The sequence below is a fragment of the Urocitellus parryii genome, chromosome 6 (assembly GCF_045843805.1).
Source record: "Urocitellus parryii isolate mUroPar1 chromosome 6, mUroPar1.hap1, whole genome shotgun sequence".
NCBI classification, from domain to species: Eukaryota; Metazoa; Chordata; class Mammalia; order Rodentia; family Sciuridae; genus Urocitellus; species Urocitellus parryii.
Window position 1 is genome coordinate 150,182,807 of NC_135536.1, and position 20,017 is coordinate 150,202,823.

At 37.5% G+C, this 20,017-nt stretch overlaps 1 protein-coding gene across 2 annotated transcripts in view; it reads left to right on the forward strand.

Annotated features, from left to right (window-relative positions):
* The window catches only part of Chrna7 (cholinergic receptor nicotinic alpha 7 subunit), a 104,232-nt gene that overhangs the window by 77,494 nt on the left and 6,721 nt on the right, over positions 1 to 20,017 (forward strand). For both annotated transcript variants that reach the window (XM_026393040.2, XM_026393041.2), the window contains exons 5-7: positions 14,745 to 14,824; positions 18,155 to 18,322; positions 19,699 to 19,893. In XM_026393040.2, the coding sequence (XP_026248825.2) occupies positions 14,745 to 14,824; positions 18,155 to 18,322; positions 19,699 to 19,893 (443 nt within the window). The remainder of the gene's footprint in view (positions 1 to 14,744; positions 14,825 to 18,154; positions 18,323 to 19,698; positions 19,894 to 20,017) is intronic.

The window sequence follows — 20,017 nt, forward strand, 5'->3', positions numbered from 1 at the left end:
TCTTAGCTCTTGAGATTTATATCCTTTACTAAGTTTGAGAAAGCTTTTGCCATTATTTCTATGAATAATGTGCAGTCTCTTCTTTCTCCTCTTTCTCTGAGACTCTCATGACACAAATATGAGATCTTTTGTCCCAGAAGCCCTCTTCCCATTTAAAAGTAAATACACACACACATATATTTATGTTATATAAAATTATATATATATTAGTCTCTTTCACCTTTGTTGTTTAGATTGAATATTTTCTGTTTCTATTCTATCTTCAAGTCACTGAGTCTTTCCTTTGTTATCTCTACTCTGCTCTTGAGTCCAGCCTGTGAGTTTCTAATCCCATTGGCTATATTTTTCAGTTCCAAATTTTTCTTTTGGTTTTTCCTTCTATCTACTTTTTTCTTTACTGAGACTTTCTACTATTTTGTTTGTTTCAGAGCATGTTCCTCATTGCTTACTGAAGCATTATTATAATGGTGGTTGTGAAAGCCATGCCAAAGAATTCCAGTATTCCAAGATGTGTCATCTCAGTTTTGTCATCCGCTCCTTTTCTTTCTTTTTTTTTTTTTATTACATTTGAGATTTTCCTGGATTTTGTCTTTACAGTTAATTTTAATTATATCTTTGACACTTTAAGTATTATTTTATGAGACCCTCTGTCTTCTTTCAATGTTCTTTTCTATACCTCACCTCCTCTGACACTGCACTAATGGAGGATGGCACCCCTATTGTCAGGTGGAAGTAGTGGTCCAGGGTTGCTGCATAGCCTCCATTGACACCTAGGAGAAAGAGGGGCACCTTGTTACTTCTGGATGGGGGGTGTAAGTCCAGACTTTACAAGTTTCCTCTAGTGATATGGCAAATGGCACTTGTTACTACTGAGTCAAGGCTAAGTCCCAAATCCTTGGCCTTCTCTCACATCACCTTGTTCAGATATAGGAAAGGGTACCTTATTTTCACCTGGTGAAGTTAGACATCATCTTCACTGGGCCTTTGTTGATGAGGTTAGTGAGCACACTCATTTTTTTTCCTTTGGTGTTTAATTGGGGTAGAACTATTGTGTACATAATATTTGTTTGTCCAACTTCCCCTTTTTTGATCTTTTCGCTTTGCTTAGGACTTTATGTGTTCCTGTTTATATTTATGGGGGAAGCCTTCTTTAGGACCCAATTGGGAATATGTGAGACAAATAGAAAACTCAGGGAGCTCAGCACCATGTCATTCATTTTTAATGTCATCTTATCTCTTCCACCTGCTTCTCTGCAGTTTTTCATATGTTTATTTTTGTCTTATGTTCATAATATTTTGTCCAACTTAATGAGAATAATAGTATTTTAGTCAGCTTGGGTTGCCGTAACAAAATAACAGATTTGGTGGCTTTAAAGAACAGAGCCTCACAGTCCTGGAGGATAGGAATCCCCAAATCAAGCTTCAGGCTGATTTGATTCCCTGGTGTGGGCCCTGGTTTGCAGGTAACCTTCTTCCTATTGTGTCCTCATGAGAGAAGGTTTAGAAGGAAAGAGAGGGAATGCTTGCTCCTACATGTGCACCCACAAGAGAGCAGGTAGGGACACAGATTAGATCCAGATTTGTTTTCTTCCTTTTATTTATAAGGCCACGATCATACCAGTTTAGGATCCCACCCTTGTAACCACATTTAATCTTTATCAACTCTTCCTTACCATTTTAACCTTACCACCTCCTTATCATTTTCTTTCTTTTATACTGTCATAGCAAGTAGGTTTTTAATAAAAACATAACACTTCATTTATTTGGATTTTATATTTATTTAGGAAATTCACTCTCTTTAGAAATATCAGTCTGAACTGGGCATGGTAGCACATGTCTGTAATCCTAGCTACTTGGGAGACTGTTGAAGGAGGATCTCAAGTTTGAGACTAGCCTGAGCAACTTAGTGAGACCCTGTTTCAAAATTTAAGGAAGGGGTTGTTCTGGGGATGGATCTTAGTGATGGAATGCTGGCCTAGCATGCACAAGGCCCCTGGGTTCAAATCTTAGCACACAAAAAAAAAAAAAAATAGAAAGAAAGAAAGAAAACTAAAAAGCAAAATCAGTCTGGTCAATTTTCAGTCAGTTATAGCAAACCTCAGGCATGAATTTGGGACCCTGAATAAAATTACCTTAACATCAGGTCAGCTTTATTGCTGGAGGACAAACTGCCATGGTACAACATTGTTATGTTTGCCTTTATATTTTCAGGTGACCCTTGACTGATATAGATGCATTTCCACATGTAATGAATACTCTTTATACATAGGAAATTAGTGTCAGAATATTTTCTCTTCCACAGGTAGACATGTTTAGTTTTCCTGCTTTTTCTTTTTTTTCCCCTCACAGGCCCAGGGCCAAATATAGGTCACATAGTTTAAGAATTTTAATTAATTATGTTTAGTTTATGAACCTGTTTATATCAAGTTACACAGGCTACACAGAGCTTTGTGATACAAGGGATGTCAAGGCCCCAGGCAGGCCCAGGAGGATAGAGTCTAGCACTAAGTGCTAGGGAATTCACTGAACCATCGTGGGTCACAAAACTAATTTCCCACCAAGGCAGGAGTAAAGTCTGTGCTTCTTCTTTCTGGTTCCATACAAGGTGGGGAGAACTGAGCAGGCCAAGACCCTCAGAAGGTAGCAGAAGTTGGAAAGGGGAAGAAAAGCCTACTCTGCAGCACAGGAAGATGGGAAGGAACTTGATTGTGTTAGGGTGTGCTAGGAGTCAGCTCAACAGCTCCCTTATAGATTTCTAACAGGTGGAGTGAAGGGTTCCCTCTGGTGCATCTGAAGTTTGTTTTTGTTTTATTTTTAATAGCCAATACTACCTGAGAAAGCCCAGCTCCACCCAGCATTAGAAATGGTTGGGTTGAGCTGGAAGGTTCTGACTGCAACCTGCTAGAAAGGAGCCCAGGGCATCTGGAGAGAAGGCCCTCCAGCCAGGTCCACAGGATCACTATGGAAAGGTGGCAACCCTGGCCTTACAAGGATTAGAGTTTCATTCTAGTCTGTCCAGCCAGTAAACTAAAGCTATGGGGATGCAAGTTAGCCTTTGAGTTATGAGATTTTTATAACCTGAAAATGGTCCCTGCTACAATAAGTGCCCAGGATGGATGCCATGCAGCTTTGAGGGAGCCCCAGAGCCCTGCTCATTTCTCCTTCCTTGCCTATTTTTCCATGACTGCACCTGTGTCTTTTAATCCCTTCTTATATATTACAAAAATGTTACATACAAAGGCTTTATCAGGAATGAAACAGTACAGAAAATATGACCAGGGTTCAATTAAAAAAAAACTGCTGAAGATGAACTGTATGTTAAAAATTACAAAACATTCTTAAGAATCCATTTGAATTTGAGCAGGCATCTACAAACACAGCAGAAGAAAGAAAATTAAACATAATTAAGAACTAAAAACACAAACAACTTTAAAATGTAGCTTTGAAAAGAATCAAGTAGGATTAATAGAGGTGAGAATTATAGCCATCAAAATCTAAAAATCTAGTGCAGGCTAAGGATGCCAGATGAGACATTATCATTTAAATTGACAGAGACAATTTCCTGTCAATCAAGGAACACTACATAGATGGAAAATAGGAAAGAATGTTAAATTGTAGTTGCAAGAATATGATTTCTAACACTTCTTTTGTGTTTTTATATCCTAGGTTCTATTCCAAATGCTTTACACATATGAATAAACTTTTGGGGAAAGTACCATTATTATTTGCAGATAAGGCAACTGAAGCAGTGTGTCCAAGGTCACAGAGAAAGCAGGTTTAGAAAGCCGAATTCTTATCAAGAGAGTTCCTCTCACTTGGGGAAGAGGTATTTCCACATACATTGTCTAGTAATGTTGAAGACAATAACAGAAAGAATGTAGGAAAATGGTTAAAAAGATTATTTTCAGAAAACAGGTAAAGTCATAACTCACAGATATAAAAGTGAACACCTGTCAGAGAGTTTATTAACTCATATGACATGAGGGAACCAGGCAGATGTTATAGTCAGTTCAGTGGAAAAGCCAAACCAGTACAAATTTATATGGCATTTGGGGATTTTGAGATGACCTGGAAATGGACACAAAACTTGTTCATCTGCAGTGGGCAGGAAGTCAAAGCATTACTTATTAATGACAACTCAGCTTTCACACCTGTCTGTTGCCAACAATCTACTAATCATTGCACAATAGCTCAGATAATCGGCTGTCATGTATAATAACTAAAAAGAATCAATAAAAAATAAAGATCAATGAGCTACATTAAAAAAAACAATGGATAGGGTGAACGTCGATAATTTAAATCTGTGTCCTGTAGAGAATATTGTTTTCCACTGAAATATGGTGCTTTTTCTGCAGAAGCCATGTTCCAAAAGAGTGGCTGAGAACTTAATAATGTTGATGAGAAACACAAATCCTCAGATTCAGGAGACATAGTCTGAGGAAACAATGTGTAATAAAAAAGGAGCCCAAGAAATGTTGTCTGGGTGGGCACAAAAAAACTAGAATGCCTGAAGCCAAAGGAAATCTTGGAAATAATGAAAGAAAGAAGACAGCTTGCTAACGAAGGAATGGCAATTAGGTAGACTGCAGACCTTTTAAAGGCAACAATAGGCGCCAGAACAAAAATAAAATGAAATAATGTCTTTAAAGTACTAAAAATAATTGTCAGCCTCGAATTCTGTTACAAGCAAAACAATTCTTTACACAGAGGGCAAAATCAAGGTACGTTCAGAAAAACAAAGACTAAAGGACCTTACTGTGTAAAGTCTGTACTCATATAAAAGAAATGACCAGAAGATAAAAGTGAATCAATGTATGAAAAGGAACAATAGGAAGGCAATTGGTAAACATTTAGGTACATGCAAATGGGAATGCATAACATCATAAAGATGAATTTAGGGTATGAACACAAAGTGGAGGGCTGGGGTGTGGCTCCGTGGTAGAATATATGCTTAGTCTTTGCCAGTCCTGGGTTCTGTACCACCCACACCCCCAGAAAAACAAAAACCAAGTGGGATTAAAATATTGTAAATAAGTGACATGAAACATGTTTCTTGGAGAGTACTTGGAGGTAAAACATTCAGGTGCACTTACGTTGCCTAAAAAGACCACACAGATAATAGCTTTATGTAGAATATACAAGTTAAAAATGTAAGAAGAATCAACAGGCCCATAAGACTAATATATTTATCTTCTAAACAGGTAGAAACTAAGGGGAGAAGAAATAAAGAAAATGTCAGAAACTTAAAGGAAGGAAAAAAATCCAAAGCACAACATGAGATAGTAGAAATAAAACATTATAGTCAGACCAAGGTTGTGGCTCGGTGGCAGAGAGCTTGCCTTGCATGTGTGAGGCACTGGGTTGAATCCTCAGCACTACATAAAAATAAATAAAGATATTGTGTCTATCTACAACTAAAAAGAAAAAGCAGTCTTAAAAAAATTATAGTTGGAAGGAGACCCTCATTGTTATACAAAATGCGTGTATGAAGATGTGAGGAAAAAAAAAGAATAGCATTACCCTAGATAAGGTAGAGAGAAGTGATGGGAGGGGAGGGGAGAGGTTGGGGAGATAGGAAGGATAGCAGAATGAAACAGACATTATTATTACTGTGTGTATATTATTACTGTGTGTATATAAGTGAATGCATGACTAATGTGATTCTGCAACCTGTATACTCAGAAAAATGAGATATTATATCCCATCAGATTCAAATGTATGATATGTCAAGGTCATTGTACTGTCAGTGTAACTAATTAAAAGAAATTTAAAAAAAGAAAAAATAAATAAAGTAAATGCCTTTTTTTATTTTAAAAAAATTATAGTCAACAAGACAAAATATCTGTTAAAAGGCAGGTATTTCCTAACAATAATTTGTTTTTTAAAAAGATCAAAGTATAGACTATTTAAATGGAACTAAATCACAAGTACACAAGAGATGAAAACAAAAACAGGAAAAAATAAATATTAAGTAAATAAAAATAAATTATTTTATTTATTATAAATTATAAATTATTTATTAAAAATAAATATCTGAAATATGAAAAATCTAAATGTGAATTAAAAAAGAAAAAAACACCTTTGATGTGTATGGAGTATGTGTAAGGAGATGGACTGCAGGCCTTTCAAAGGCACACAAAGAGAAATACATAACCTTAAATGTGTTAGAAACAATTTAAAAAGGAAATTTGTGAACTAACTAGCCAATCACAAGATGTTAGAAACAACATTAAATCCAAAGAGGAAAGAAGGAAGAATAAAGATAAAACTAGAAATTTGTTAAATAAGATAAATAGAATACATATTGATAAAAGATAAGTTTTATTTATTTATTTTTTTAAATAACTACTAATAACAATTTGGGAGGCAATTAACAACAAAGTAAGAAGGCATAGGAAAGTGTTTACTAGGTATAAAAGGTATAAATTACTAGGTATAAATATGAGCACTTAAAACAGAATATTATGGGAGTTTGACTCAATAAATTTTGGAAATTTAGAGAATATTTAATACTTTCAAACAAAATAGAAATATAGACCAAAAATTAAGTGAAGTTTTAAAAATGTATATTGTTAAAGCAAATTTAGTTTACAGTATAATTGAGTGGCAAATATAGAGTTTCCATTTATACCCATTGCTCCCCACCTCCACTGACTTCCCTGTTATCAACATCATCCACCTGGTGGCACATTTGATGAACTTGCATTAATTCATCATTATCATCCAGAGTCCATGTTTTATATTAAGTTTCACTCCTGGTGTTGTACATGCATTAATTCATCATTATCATCCAGAGTCCATATTTTACATTGTTTCACTCTTGGTGTTGTACATTATAGTGTCCTATGGAGAATATTCACCCAAATCTTCTGTGCTTAATCTATTCATCTGTCCCTCCCACTGATTATTATTTTTTTATTTTATTTTATCTTGTTTTATTCTATTTTTTTTTTTTTTTTGCAGCTCTGGGGATTGTATCCAGGAACTTGCACATGCCTAGGCAAGCGCTCTACTACTGATCCACATTTTTAGCCAACTCAATTCTTTTTAGCATTGAAAATGTTTTAATATCTGGATGTAGCATAGTTTATCCACTCATCTACTGAAGAGCATCTTGGTTGCTTCCAAGCTTTAGCAATTATGAATAAAGCTGCTTTAAACATCTGCAGGGCAGTTTTTATGTGTATGTAAATTTTCAGCTCCTTTGTGTAAATTCCACAAATCAAATGTAAGAGTATATTAGTTATGTAAGAAACTGCCAAAATGTCTCCCCAAGTGACTGTACCAGTTTACAATGAATTGTCAGGGGTGGAGGGATTCCTGTTGTTCCACATCCTTGTTAGCATTTGGTGTTGTCATTTTTCTAGATTTGGGCCATTCTGATAGGTGTGTAATGGTATCTCATTGCTATTTTATCTGTATTTCCCTGCTGACAGGATGTGGAGCCTATTTTCATATGTTCATTGCCATTTGCATATTTTCTTTGATGAAATGTCTATTAAGGTCTTGAACATGTTTTTCAGTTGAGTTATTTGTTTTCTTATTTTTGAGTTTTAAAAGTTTTTTTGCCTATCCTATTATTTATAAGTTATGTTTTTTGCAAATATTTTCTCTCAGGCTGTGATTTGTCTTTTTATTCTCTTGATATATTTTAGAAAAGAAATTCAAGCTGGGCATGGTGGTATGTGCATGTAATTTCAGCTGCTCAGGAGGCTGAGGCTGGAAAATAGCATGTTCAAAGCCAGCCTCAGCAACTTAGGAAGGCCCTAAGCAACTTAGTGAGACCCTGTCTCTAAACAAAAATATAAAAAAGGGCTGGGGATGTGGCTCAGAGGTTAAGTTTCCCTGGGTTCAATTTCCAGTACCAAAAAAAAAAAAAAAAAAGTAATTCAAAAAGGTGGGCTTTATGGGGAAGTCCCATCTAGCATAACACTTAAGAACATAAAAATGTATGAATATTAATTAAAATACTAGCACACTAAATCTAACAAAATTTAACAATAAATATTAACAAAATTAATTTTCTATTAAGAATGCAAGTTTCGTTTAACTTTCAAAAATCTAATACAATTTAATCTAAAACAATCATCCTGGTAGTAGGAAGAAAAAAAAATTAATTGATATTATTTAATACCCATTTGTGTATTAGAATAAAACTCACCTAGATTGACACATGATCTTTACCAAAAGCTCAGTTAATGCTGAAACATTAATGTGTCCGTACACTAGTCCTTTTGGATGCACTTTCCTCAGTTTCAATTGCCATGGTCAACTGTGATACAAAACTGTTAAACAGAAAATTCCAGAAGTAAACCATTTTATTACAATACATTGTTAAAATTGTTCTATTTTATTATTAATTAGTGTTAATCTTACTATGCCTAATTTATAAATTGAACTTTATTATAGGTGTGTAATTACAGGAAAAAGCACAGCATATATAGGAGCTAGTACTCTCCATAGTTTCAGTCATCCCCCAGGGCCTTGGAATATATGCCCTTGGATAAGAGGGACTACTGTGTGTGGAGCAAAGGAAGGATATCATTTGTCATCACTTAAAAACAAAACAACAACCAATAAGTAGTTAAGAATTAGGAATAAACTAGATTATCATCCATAGACTGTATTATTTTTATATAGAAAACTCACAAGACAAAATATTTTGGATAGAAAACAAAATCAATATAAAAGTATAGAATGTATTTCTATTCTCTTACACAACTGAAAAATGTAATACAGCAAGTTTTATGTCCAATATCTGTACATATTAAAAAGTATTAATACACACTAAGAAATATTTATATAAATGTTGAATTATATCAATATATGCCTCAAAAATCTCAGTAACATAACACTGTCAAGTTTTCCCAAGTTTAATTTAATATGATTCCACCAAAAGTCTCAACAGTGTCTTAGTGGGACTAGACAAGCAGATCCTAAACTTTACAGTAATGAGCAAAATGTCAAGAATAGCTAAAGCAATTTCAAAGAAAAAGCACCAGTTTGAGGGACTTGCCTTGCCAAATACCAGCACTTTCATAATTCTGTAATAATTAATATGATGTTGAATTGTACTGGGTCAGGAATAGGCATATAGCTCAAGGAACAAAATAAAGAACCCAGAAACTTGAAACGTGATGATAATATCCCTATGCTATTTAGAAAATTGTTATAATCCATCCAATGTTATATCCAATTGTTTTATAATAATATCAATGTTATGGATAATTGAACGTGTAAATTAATAAAGAAAGGATTCTCCTTCGCAAAATAAATTTCACTGTGTATATTTAAGGTATATAGCATGATATCGTGAGATAAACATGCATAGTAAAAATTATTGTAGTGAAAAAAATGAACATTCCCATCATCTCACATAGTTACCCATTCTTCTTAAGTTTGCTTTTGTAACACTAGCAGATAAAGTCTACATTTAACAGGACTCCCAAATACAGACAGTAATCCTCTTGTTGTATATTAGGTCTTTAGGCTCCTTCATCTAACATATCTGCTAATTTATGTTTTTGGAATCTCCCTACTTCCTTCCTATCCACTCCCTTTCTGCTTCTGATAAATACAGTTTTATTTTCTTTCTTGAATGGATTCTTCTGGAAGCCTTCTACTGATGACCCAGACATAACCTCCTGGAACTTCTAGCAGCTAGAAATGACCATGAAAATTTGGTTCTACACAAGCTTTTCATCACAGACTGTAATAAGCCATACAGTGGGTCATAGACCTTTAATGTTTTAGAAGAAAACATGGAACTTAATCAGAATATCTATGACAGGGTGTATAGATATAGGTACAAATGTATAAAATTCATCTAACAAAATCCATCTATTTTAAGCAAACTTGTTTTCCCTCTTGAAATTGGGACCTACCTTGCATCAGTAGTGCCTTTACCCTGTGTCTTAATATGTACTTTACAGTTTTTTTTTCCTTTCTTTAGAAATCTAAAATAAATGGTGCCTTAGAAACATTGTCTTCTGAAATATATGGGCTTCTCCTTCCTCCTGTCTTACTTATTTTCAGATAAGAGCATTTTCAGCTAGTCTCCTGTTCCTTCTCATAGTCTTTCAAGGATATTAAATGCTCAGATGGGATGGGACTGATTTAACTTGAGACTTCATTAGTTGGGGGTCATTCTGAACCCACACATGGTGTCCTCTTTGTACAGTATACCTGGATTTTTTTTTCAAAGCTTCATCTGTTCCTGGATGCACATTCTTATTCTGTGGAACACATATTCCATTGGGACTTGGACTTGCTGGTACTTCTTGATGACTGAGCTTCACTGTTTTTTATTTTTATTTTTTCTCTCTGGTGGTCCATTTCTTCCTTCTCTGTGGTTGGCCCAGACACTCTCCCTTTCATGATTATGGTTGAGCCTCTCAAGCTCAGTGGTGGTGCTCATGGCAACAGGGCAAGTTGAGGAGTTTATCCTGAAACTGGGATCAGAGGGATCTAATTCCAGGGCTCTTTGCAGATACAAGATACAGTGAGGCACTACATGGGACCCCAAGGATGTGGAGAAGGGAGAGTTCCAAGTTCAGACCCACACGATCCACCTATGCCCTGTGGAATCTCCCACTTTATGCTTTCCCTGCATCTGAAAGCATTGTTTGTCATCCCCTTAGGCTTGAGCCCCTGAACCCTGCTTGGCACAGCCACCCTCAGTTTTTCCCCAAGCCCCTTTCTAGCCTCACTGCTTAGATACTGTTTTTCTCACCCAGGGTCTAGGGAAACAGAAGTTCCTGAAGCCTCCATCATTTAATTTTATCCTCAGGAACAGGATAAGATCATGTCCCCTTCTAGAAGCATGGCGGAACTTTGTAGCGTCTCTGCCCATCTCTGGAGTCTGTGTAGGGGCCTTTCCTCCTGACCCCTCCCCTAAGGACAGAACCTATATCCTGAGTATCTGAGTTAAATTTGCCCTCAGTGAGTGTCCCCTTTGTGGTTGGTGGTGAGACTCAAAGGTCTCTTTACACCAAGATGGCACTCTGGTCATCTCTGGCTGGAGGAGGATGAAGGCAGCCAGAGGAAGGCAGCCCTAGGAAGGCAGGAAACCTAGGGACCAGGTTGGGCATCCTCAAAACTCTATGGATGCCTTGTGTCTTCCAGTAGTCAAGGAAAAAAATACATATATATATATATATATATATATATATATATATATATATACACACCATTTCAAACTATTTAATATAGAAAATTTCAAATATACACAAAAGCAGAGAGAGGAATGAAGTGATTCCCTGTGGACCAATCTCATCTCTGTGGTTATCAGATTTTCCCAGCAGGAAGGCTTCAAGATCACATGGCACTGTGGTTGCTGTGTTCTGGCATCTGTCGGACATTTCTGTTCAAAAGGCCAGGCTGTGCAGCAGACTGTGGATTTTGTGGCCACCCACAAAATGAGTGGCTTTAGCCATTTATATTTCAGAAAAATCTCATTATTTGTCTTGGAGAGCTACGTTCAAACTCAGTGTTTTGCAACAAGGTCCCTTTTCAAGTCAATCTTATCTCCAGCCCTTATGTTCAAAACAGATAAAGTACTTTTTAGCACACATCTGTTACATGAGTTCACTTTTGTATTATTTATTGATAAAATCAACTTGCCTATGGGAAAGAACATTTTAACTGCTATCATGTATATTGATTTTCGAGTTTTGATAACAATTGCAATGTCACAATCCCATGTATCTCAGTATTCTGTATGGATGAACAATACTTTGAAATCATGTCACACAGGTAAGCTGTTGCTAATGGCAACAGTTTTTTAATCTTGTTTTAACCTATTCCCCTTGTGGTCTTAAAAATCTCTTCACTTAAATTGGAATAAATGCTTGGAGAAAAAGCTCGTAGAAACTGCTTTTTTTTTTTCCAGAGTTGGATCATTGATCTAACAGATGCTCATAGTATTTATTATAAATATAAAAACCAGGAAAGAAACCCAAGCCTAAAATACACAAAATTTTGTATCCTGTGGCATGGCATCAGACCACACTTTCTGTTGTTGCTGCCAAGGACCATTGTCAGTGGCAGAACACATGCCAAGTCTGGTGTAGATTCACTGTTATGTAACTATAGACACAAACTTGCATTTTTTAAGAGTAATGCAAAACTGAAATCTCATGTGGTGAATCATTTACAAGAAATTCAAATGTGGTGTACATTCATGGCAAGAGAAATTTCAGTTTATCTCTCACCCAAAGGGGAATAAAGTGACCCATAAATTAATATTGGTAATCTCTGAAAAGTTAAAATTTTATGTATAATCATTTGATTGCATGGACCTTAATTCGTATTTTAAAAATACAAAGAAAAGAAAATATTGGAATCAAGCATTTGCAGACATCTCAAAAGACTTCCATAGCATGTTAGGGTCCCAGAGAACCTAGTTTGAAAACCATGGTGCTATTCTGAGTACATTTTTGAAGGTTTGCATTTTTAGCTATTTTATGCCCAGTTATGGTTTCTGATATGGCTCATTAACGCAGTCAGATACAGACTACAATCAAGCAAGAATATTTACATCCTTATCCTACTTCCTCTCTGTCTTTCCTTTCTGGTGTTTGGATGTTACCAGGTGGATGTGTTCTTTATTGTCTCAGTGGATAACTCTTTTATGTCAACTGAGCCTCCGTCCCTCCCTCCTTTTCTTCCTTTAAAATTCCTCATATTTATCATATTCAAATCATGACTTTCTTATGTACTTTTTTCCTTCAGCTTCTGGTTCCTGTTATTCTTATTTGAAAATGGTTTTTAATATATTTTAAATCAAATCCATGACGTTTTCCAGCCTGTTATTTCTTCTGTCTCTTGCTCTGCATCTCCATTTCCTAGGAGAAATCTCTAACATCTCTCATTGGGACTCTCTGTTCCTGGGCTCCTGTCTGGATTGTTGTGGTGATCCTGACCTCTGTCCCCAGGTTTCATCTAAAAGTTTGTTTCTTCTTTCTCAGTTTCATCCTCATTTTTCTGAAGCTGACCAAGGACACATATGTGGGAGAAAGCTCTTTGAGGCTTCAGCATTCTTGAAAATGCCTTTCTTTGCCTTCATGCTTGAATGGTTTTTTTTCTGCTCTGGAAGTTTTTCTTTGTGTGATTTCTTTGGTAATTTTCTCCCTCCCACTCTCCTGTTGTCTCTGGATGGACGTCTGTTCGTGACTGGAGCTCTCCTGGCCTTGTCCTTAGGAGGTGCATCATTTCTGTCCTACTTGTCATCTCTGATTTTTATCAGCCAAATCTCCAAATATTTATTTAGAAAATTATTTCATCAATTTTAGCTTTAATTTCCATATTGCTGTTTTCCTAATTGCATTATCCTCTCGAATTTGGGGGAGAATATTACATTTTTAAAGAAGTAATTTTGTATTCTTTTCATGGACAGATCTCTTTGGATTTTTAAAAGATGTTTATCCTTGATTGTAAATCTCATGTAAAGACTGATCACAAATATGTAGTGGTTCTGAGTTTTCTCTGAGAGGACCAAGGCATAGAAAAGGCTCACTGAGCCTCTGTCCATGTGTGCAGCCCTTACTAGAAGTTTTCTGGTCATCAAAATGAGGGGCAGTTTGACTCTGTGGAATGAGCATCTTTTTTTGCCTAGGTTTTCTTGAGGCAGTTTATTATTATTTATATGTAGAAGGACTGTGTTTTAACAGTATCCAGGATTTATTTTAATCAGTATGGTAAGACATATAGACACAGAACTGACTGTTGCTAAGGAAGAAGATTTTATTCAAAGTTTCCTAACAGCAAGAAGCATAACTCACCCCTGAGTCGGGGATACAGGGGGAAGTGCCGGAATGATTATAAGGCAAAGAAACCAGGGAAAATGTAGATAGATAGGAGCTTTGATTGTGGTTTGCCAGGGAAGGAACAAGTCAGGCAGAATAAGCAGGTTTATAATGGGCTGATTTGAATAATTTCACATCCCTGGGGTGATTAGGGCTGGTGGATAGTGACCCCCAAATGTGAGAGCCTGATAGAATGGGAGTGGAGAGGTAGGCTCTGGATTGATTGATTTCTATTTGAAAAGAGCTCTTGAAGACTTGTTTACTGTTTCTAGGAATTGACTAATCCCAGGAAGGGCGGTTCCTCCAGGTCAGCAAGGCTTCAGGTGTGAAATGTCAGAAAATAGGAAAGCAAGTCATGGTTAATTTAGGTCTTTACTTTTAATCCTTTTTTTCCCCCTTTTAGGGGTGTGTGTATGTGTGGGTGTGCACGGGCCTCTGTGTGCATTTATCTAAGTTGTCACCAACAGGGGAGGGTCTTGGGGCACATTCATCTAAAACTTGTGCTAAATTTGCTATCTTTTCCTACCCCCACTTTCATCATTAACAGCTGTGGACCAGAGCCCCTTTGGGGTTCTGTGTCCAGCTCCCTCCTGCACCTGCAGTTTCAAACATATGGAGTACATTTGTTAATCCTCAGCAAGTATTGGGCCCCTTTGAAGAGATTGGAAGTAAAGCTTTGAACATAGAAGGTCACAATCCCTGTCCTGTGAGGTGAACGGGGTGGCCACATGCACCTATGTTCCTTATCTCCTGTGGAGATGTTGAGATTTTTTTTTCCATCTACAGGTGTTCTCCTTAATTGATTTTAGAGACCTGGATACAAACAGGAGCCCCTAGAAAGCTGCTACTGTTCTGACCAGGGCCTCAACTAATCTAAGTGCATTGAGGAATCCACAGCCTCATAGCACTGGCTCACAAAACTCCATTTTCTGATTCTAGTGCTGATGAGAGGTTTGATGCCACATTCCACACCAACGTCTTGGTGAATTCTTCTGGACATTGCCAGTATCTTCCTCCAGGTAAGACCCATTTTCTTTGTCTTCTTCCAGTTGGAAAATTTAAGCAAGTAAATTAAGCAAATATCAGCCCAGTTGATGGCCCACCTGAGGGTCAACTGGCTCTTACATGCATTCTGCTTCTTCCTCTTCCCTTCTCTCTGTGCTTTCAGGGCCCCCTCAAGACGGCCATCTTTCTCTTTTTTCTTGGAATCCTGGCTCAAGTGGTCTTTGCCAGCATGTGCCGGGGGTTCTTACTTTCTGCCCTGTGCTCTGTAAAGTCAGTCCATAATTAAAGCAAGCCTTCCTTGTTGGGGGTAATCTCCAACTCTCTTTTCTACCCATAATCCAGATACTCAGGTCCTTTGGTCTCCATTTCAACATGTAAGTCAGATAAACATGCCCTTTCTTCTCTGTTGTGACCCACAAGTCTGATATCCAAACCATTTTTTTTCTCCCTTCCAACCCGAAAATCAGACAATCAGGTCCCCTCTCCTCCACTTCAGTCCTCCACTTTCCTCGACTTCCTGTCTTGGCAGGTGTTCCAGGTGTTGGGGGAGATGGTGGGAGTGCTGCATGGTGTATTGAGTTCATGCATTCAAGAGCACTCATGGGTTAGATGTTAGGTTCAGTGCTTTCTAGGGAGCTCATTACTGACTTGTTCCTGAACAATTTTTTTTTTTTTTCCTTTTCAGCTTTCTCATGGTGAGACACTTTCTGGGATTGACCTCCACCCCCCATCCCCAAACCCATTATTTCTTGGGACTTATAAGGCCCTAGGCTGTTCATTGAGGTATCCACAGCTTGGTAAATTCAGATTTTTGGCCTTGAGGCACAATGTGGATTGTTTTAGCATAGGAATATTAACCAATCTTGGGTTTAGCTTTCAGAACTTTTTTTTTTTTTAACATATTATTTTCAAGGATTTTCTCCTATACTACTGTCTGGCTTACTTAACTGCCTACTCAAAAGGAACCTGCAATTATCTCACTACCAGTGTGCATACACTCACACCACCCACACACAACCACACACACATCACATATTCTCACATTACACACACAGACGCACACACACACACATACACCCCTTCAACAGTCTGTCTTACTCACTCCACTGCACACAGCAAAGTCAGCTTTGCTTTTTGGATTGTTGTTTACATGCTCTTTCTGTCAGCTGATGATAAACATCCTCTAGACAGAATCTGTGTTTGCTCACCTTAGAATACTTGGCTCCTCAACCATATGTGGCCCATGTGAATGGATGAGTGACTGAATCTATCAAAGACATACACCTCCCTATAATATTTGTATAGATTGAAGAAATCTAGCTTTTCAGGTTTTCTGTCTTAACACAACTGTTCTTGGGCAATTCCCCCCCCCCCATTTTTACTACCCCAGCCTTTCCTTCTGACAGTGGGTCCTCTGTAGACCAGCTGTGGAATGCCTTCCAGCACATCTGAGTTCCTTTTCACCAGGCCTTCAAGTTATAGCTTCTGTTATGAGTGCCATTATAAGGGCCATTTTAGAAGATGGTGTCCAGTAGTCTCCAGGGTAGAGGAATATGTTGCTGCAAATTGTTCTTAGGACTGAGTTTATCTTCAGCTACCAGGGCAACACTCTGGACCCTCAAATCCTCTGAACGCAACAGACTCTGTGAGACTCCATCCTATGACCTTTCCTCAGTGGCCCTGGGAGTCTGGTCAGGATGGGACACATTGTGTTGTGACCTGGGACAATGCCTTACACTGGAAGGAAGGGTACAGAACTCCCTGTGCCTTGGGGTCTTGTAGGGCTGGTTCTGGGACACTGCTCTGCCCCTGCTTAGTGATGCTTAGTGTTACATGGGTATAAAAGACTGTTTTGGGTGTAGGTTTTGAAATAGAGACTTGATTATAATGTGACTTTTCCTGCTTCATTTTATGCATTTATTTTTAACAGTTTTATGGAGGTAGAATTTACATATCATACATTTTAAGTGCATGATTCAATGATTTTTAGTAAATTTATTAGAGTTGTGCAACCATTACCACAATCCCATTTTAGAGCATTCCCTTCACTCCACAAAGATCCCTTTTGCCTATTTGCAGTTAATCCCCACTCCCACAGCCAGCCCCAGGCAACTACAGATCTGTTTTCTGTGTCTTTCTTGGATTTTTTTTGTAGAAATGGAATTGTATATTTATAGAATGTTTTAACTTGCAAATAGTCTGGGTTTGGGGGAATCCACACTACTAATGGAAGGGGAGTGTCAGTTAAGACTTCCAGATTCCTATAAACATTTGAAATAATGCTGCAAATCATGTTTAGAGGACCTTGAGGGGGCAAATAATTTATTATCTGTTCACAACTTGGCTGTGAGGTGAAGTCTGGGTTCTCAAGGCACTTTGAGTCCCTGCCTCCCTATGGTCTTTATTTAACTCGATAGTTGACATTTACAGAGTACCTGCCTTTCCCCACCAGCAGTGGGACACTTAAGCCATTCATGCCTTCTAGTGTTGCTCAATCTTCTCTGAGCAGGGAAGAGAACAGGGCATAAAAATAAAAACTAGAATGAGTTTATCTGATTTCATCTTCATGACCTTCTGGGAAATTCACTTTCAACTTACCAGAGCCTGAACTTCCTCTTTCAGTGGAAACCCTTCCTTGTATTCTCTTGGGCTTACACCTGTCAGGTTTCATTGTATTTTTTATTTTTTTTAATTGTAGATGGACACAATATCTTTACTTATTTATTTTTATGTGGTACTGAAATCAAACCCAGTGCTTCACATAAGCTAGGCAAGCGCTCTACCACTGAGCCATAACCCCAGTCTGTTGTTCTATTCTTGATCTAGAATCCTCCACATTTATTTCTAGATAACCACATATTTTCCCAATTGGTTAGCTAAATAAAATGCCTTCCCAGACCAAACATACCCACACAGAAATACATGCCCCCATACTTTAGATTCTTGAGCATTTTTATTAATTCCTTTGAGGGTTTTTTTTTATAATGTTCTTTATTTTTCTCCTACTATTGAGTCTGATGCACAGAGCAAACACAAGTTTATAAAACTAATTTCTTTGCACAAAAAGCCCTGAGAAGTCTTCTTCAACAGAAGCTGTCATGGTTTTTGAATTTCAAAAGACAGTGAAGCTTTAGGTGAGCTGCTTGTCTAGAGGTTTGCAAGATAGATTGATAGATCAATAGATTGATCAATTGATAGATAGATAAAATATATACAATTTTTTTCTGGGTAGGTTTAGAAGCAGTTTGAAGGTGCAACATGGTCTAGAGGGACTGCTGTGTATTTTGAGTCCATCTCAGTTGTCTTCCACTTCAGCCTTCTGGTTGTTTCCATCACCAACACAGGCATATTCAAGAGTTCCTGCTATATTGATGTGCGCTGGTTCCCCTTTGACGTGCAGCATTGCAAACTGAAGTTTGGATCCTGGTCTTATGGAGGGTGGTCCTTGGACCTGCAGATGCAGGAGGCAGATATCAGTGGCTATATCCCCAACGGAGAATGGGATCTCGTGGGTAAGCCCAGCAAAGACACAAGACTTGCAGCCTGGAAAAAAAAAAAACTGCTTTCTTCCTGTTGAAGTTTAAAAGTTAGGGATTTTCCACTGACCTTTCCAGTGTGAGCATTTTTTGAACTCTGCAGCATTCTTCATCATTTACTGAGAGCTATAGGATGAGAAACCAACAACAATGAGTAAATCTAACACTTTCAGGAGGAATTTGCAGCTTGGTGAGGACATGTTTAAACAAGTCAGTGCTGGTGACATCTTCAAGTCCCCGCCATTGCTAAAATATGATTGCACAGCAACTTTCAATCAACAGTGTGAATGTCATAAATGAGGTTCAGATAAAGTAAAAACAGTTTTATTCAGGAGCAAAACACATTTACAAATATTGGGAAATGGGTTTGGCTACACACTGAACAAGTCTGCTTAGGGATAGTTGAGCTTGGGGTTTATAACAAGAAGTGGGTATAAAAGCTTAGCATTTGGGGAAAAAGATCAACAAGATTGAGGCAACTCTGGTAGTTGGAAATGGATGCAAATCAGGGTGATCATAAATTTCATAGTCCATTGGATTGTCCAGCTCAGGAGGCAAACTGGTCATTGTAGCATTCCTCACATCTTGCAAGGAATTGTTAGATTCTGAAAAAATTGTTCCTTCTGTAAGATTCAGTTCTCAACATGAAATTTATCTTGCAATCTACCCCGTCAGCAAATCTCTAAGACTCAGAAAAACATTTTTTTTACTACTCTGCAGTCATTTTCACTTTTATTTTATCAACAGCCATTTAAAATGGAAAAGCAATGTAGTTAAGATTCACTTAACACTGAATATGCATTCTGAAATGCTTTGTTGCATGATTTTGTAATTATGCAAGCATCATACACTGTACATACACAAACTGAGACAGCTATAGTTCAGTAGGTGATATAAAACTGAAGCACATTTTTTATCAATTTCTTTTTTATTTGTTTGCTTTTTGGTGCTGGGGAATCAAACTCAGGGCCTCATGAAAGCCAAATGGATACTCTACCACTGAGCCACAACCCCAGATTCACTTGTTTCATCTTTGACAGAAGCATCATTATGTGGCTCATGACTATAATTACTTTTATAATGATAAAAATTGAAAGTGCATCATTTATTCTTATGTACTTTTATGTACTTATAATCCTTCAAAAGAATATTTACCCATTTGCTTAAGTATCATTGAGATACCTTAAAAAATTTTTATAACAAACCAGCAAGGGTTTGTTCAAACATCAGTTACCAAGATTTTTAGCACTTAGCAAACTCCAGGGCTATGCTCCTGTGTGGTATATACATGGAAACAAACACAGTAATTATGTTTTCAAATGATAGTTCCTTTTCTCCTCCTCCCCATGCAGGAATTCCAGGCAAAAGGAGTGAGAAGTTTTATGAGTGCTGCAAAGAGCCATACCCGGATGTCACCTACACAGTAACCATGCGCCGCAGGACACTTTACTATGGCCTTAATCTGCTCATCCCCTGTGTGCTCATCTCAGCTCTGGCCCTGCTAGTGTTCTTGCTCCCTGCAGACTCTGGGGAGAAAATCTCCCTTGGTAAGTGCCCATATCTTTGGCAAGAGTCTGAGACTAGAGGCCCTTCCTTTAGGTCAGCTCTGTAGGGTTCACTGTGGATGGTACAGGGATGTATTTTGGGGTCCCAAGGGCCGGCCTGACTTAT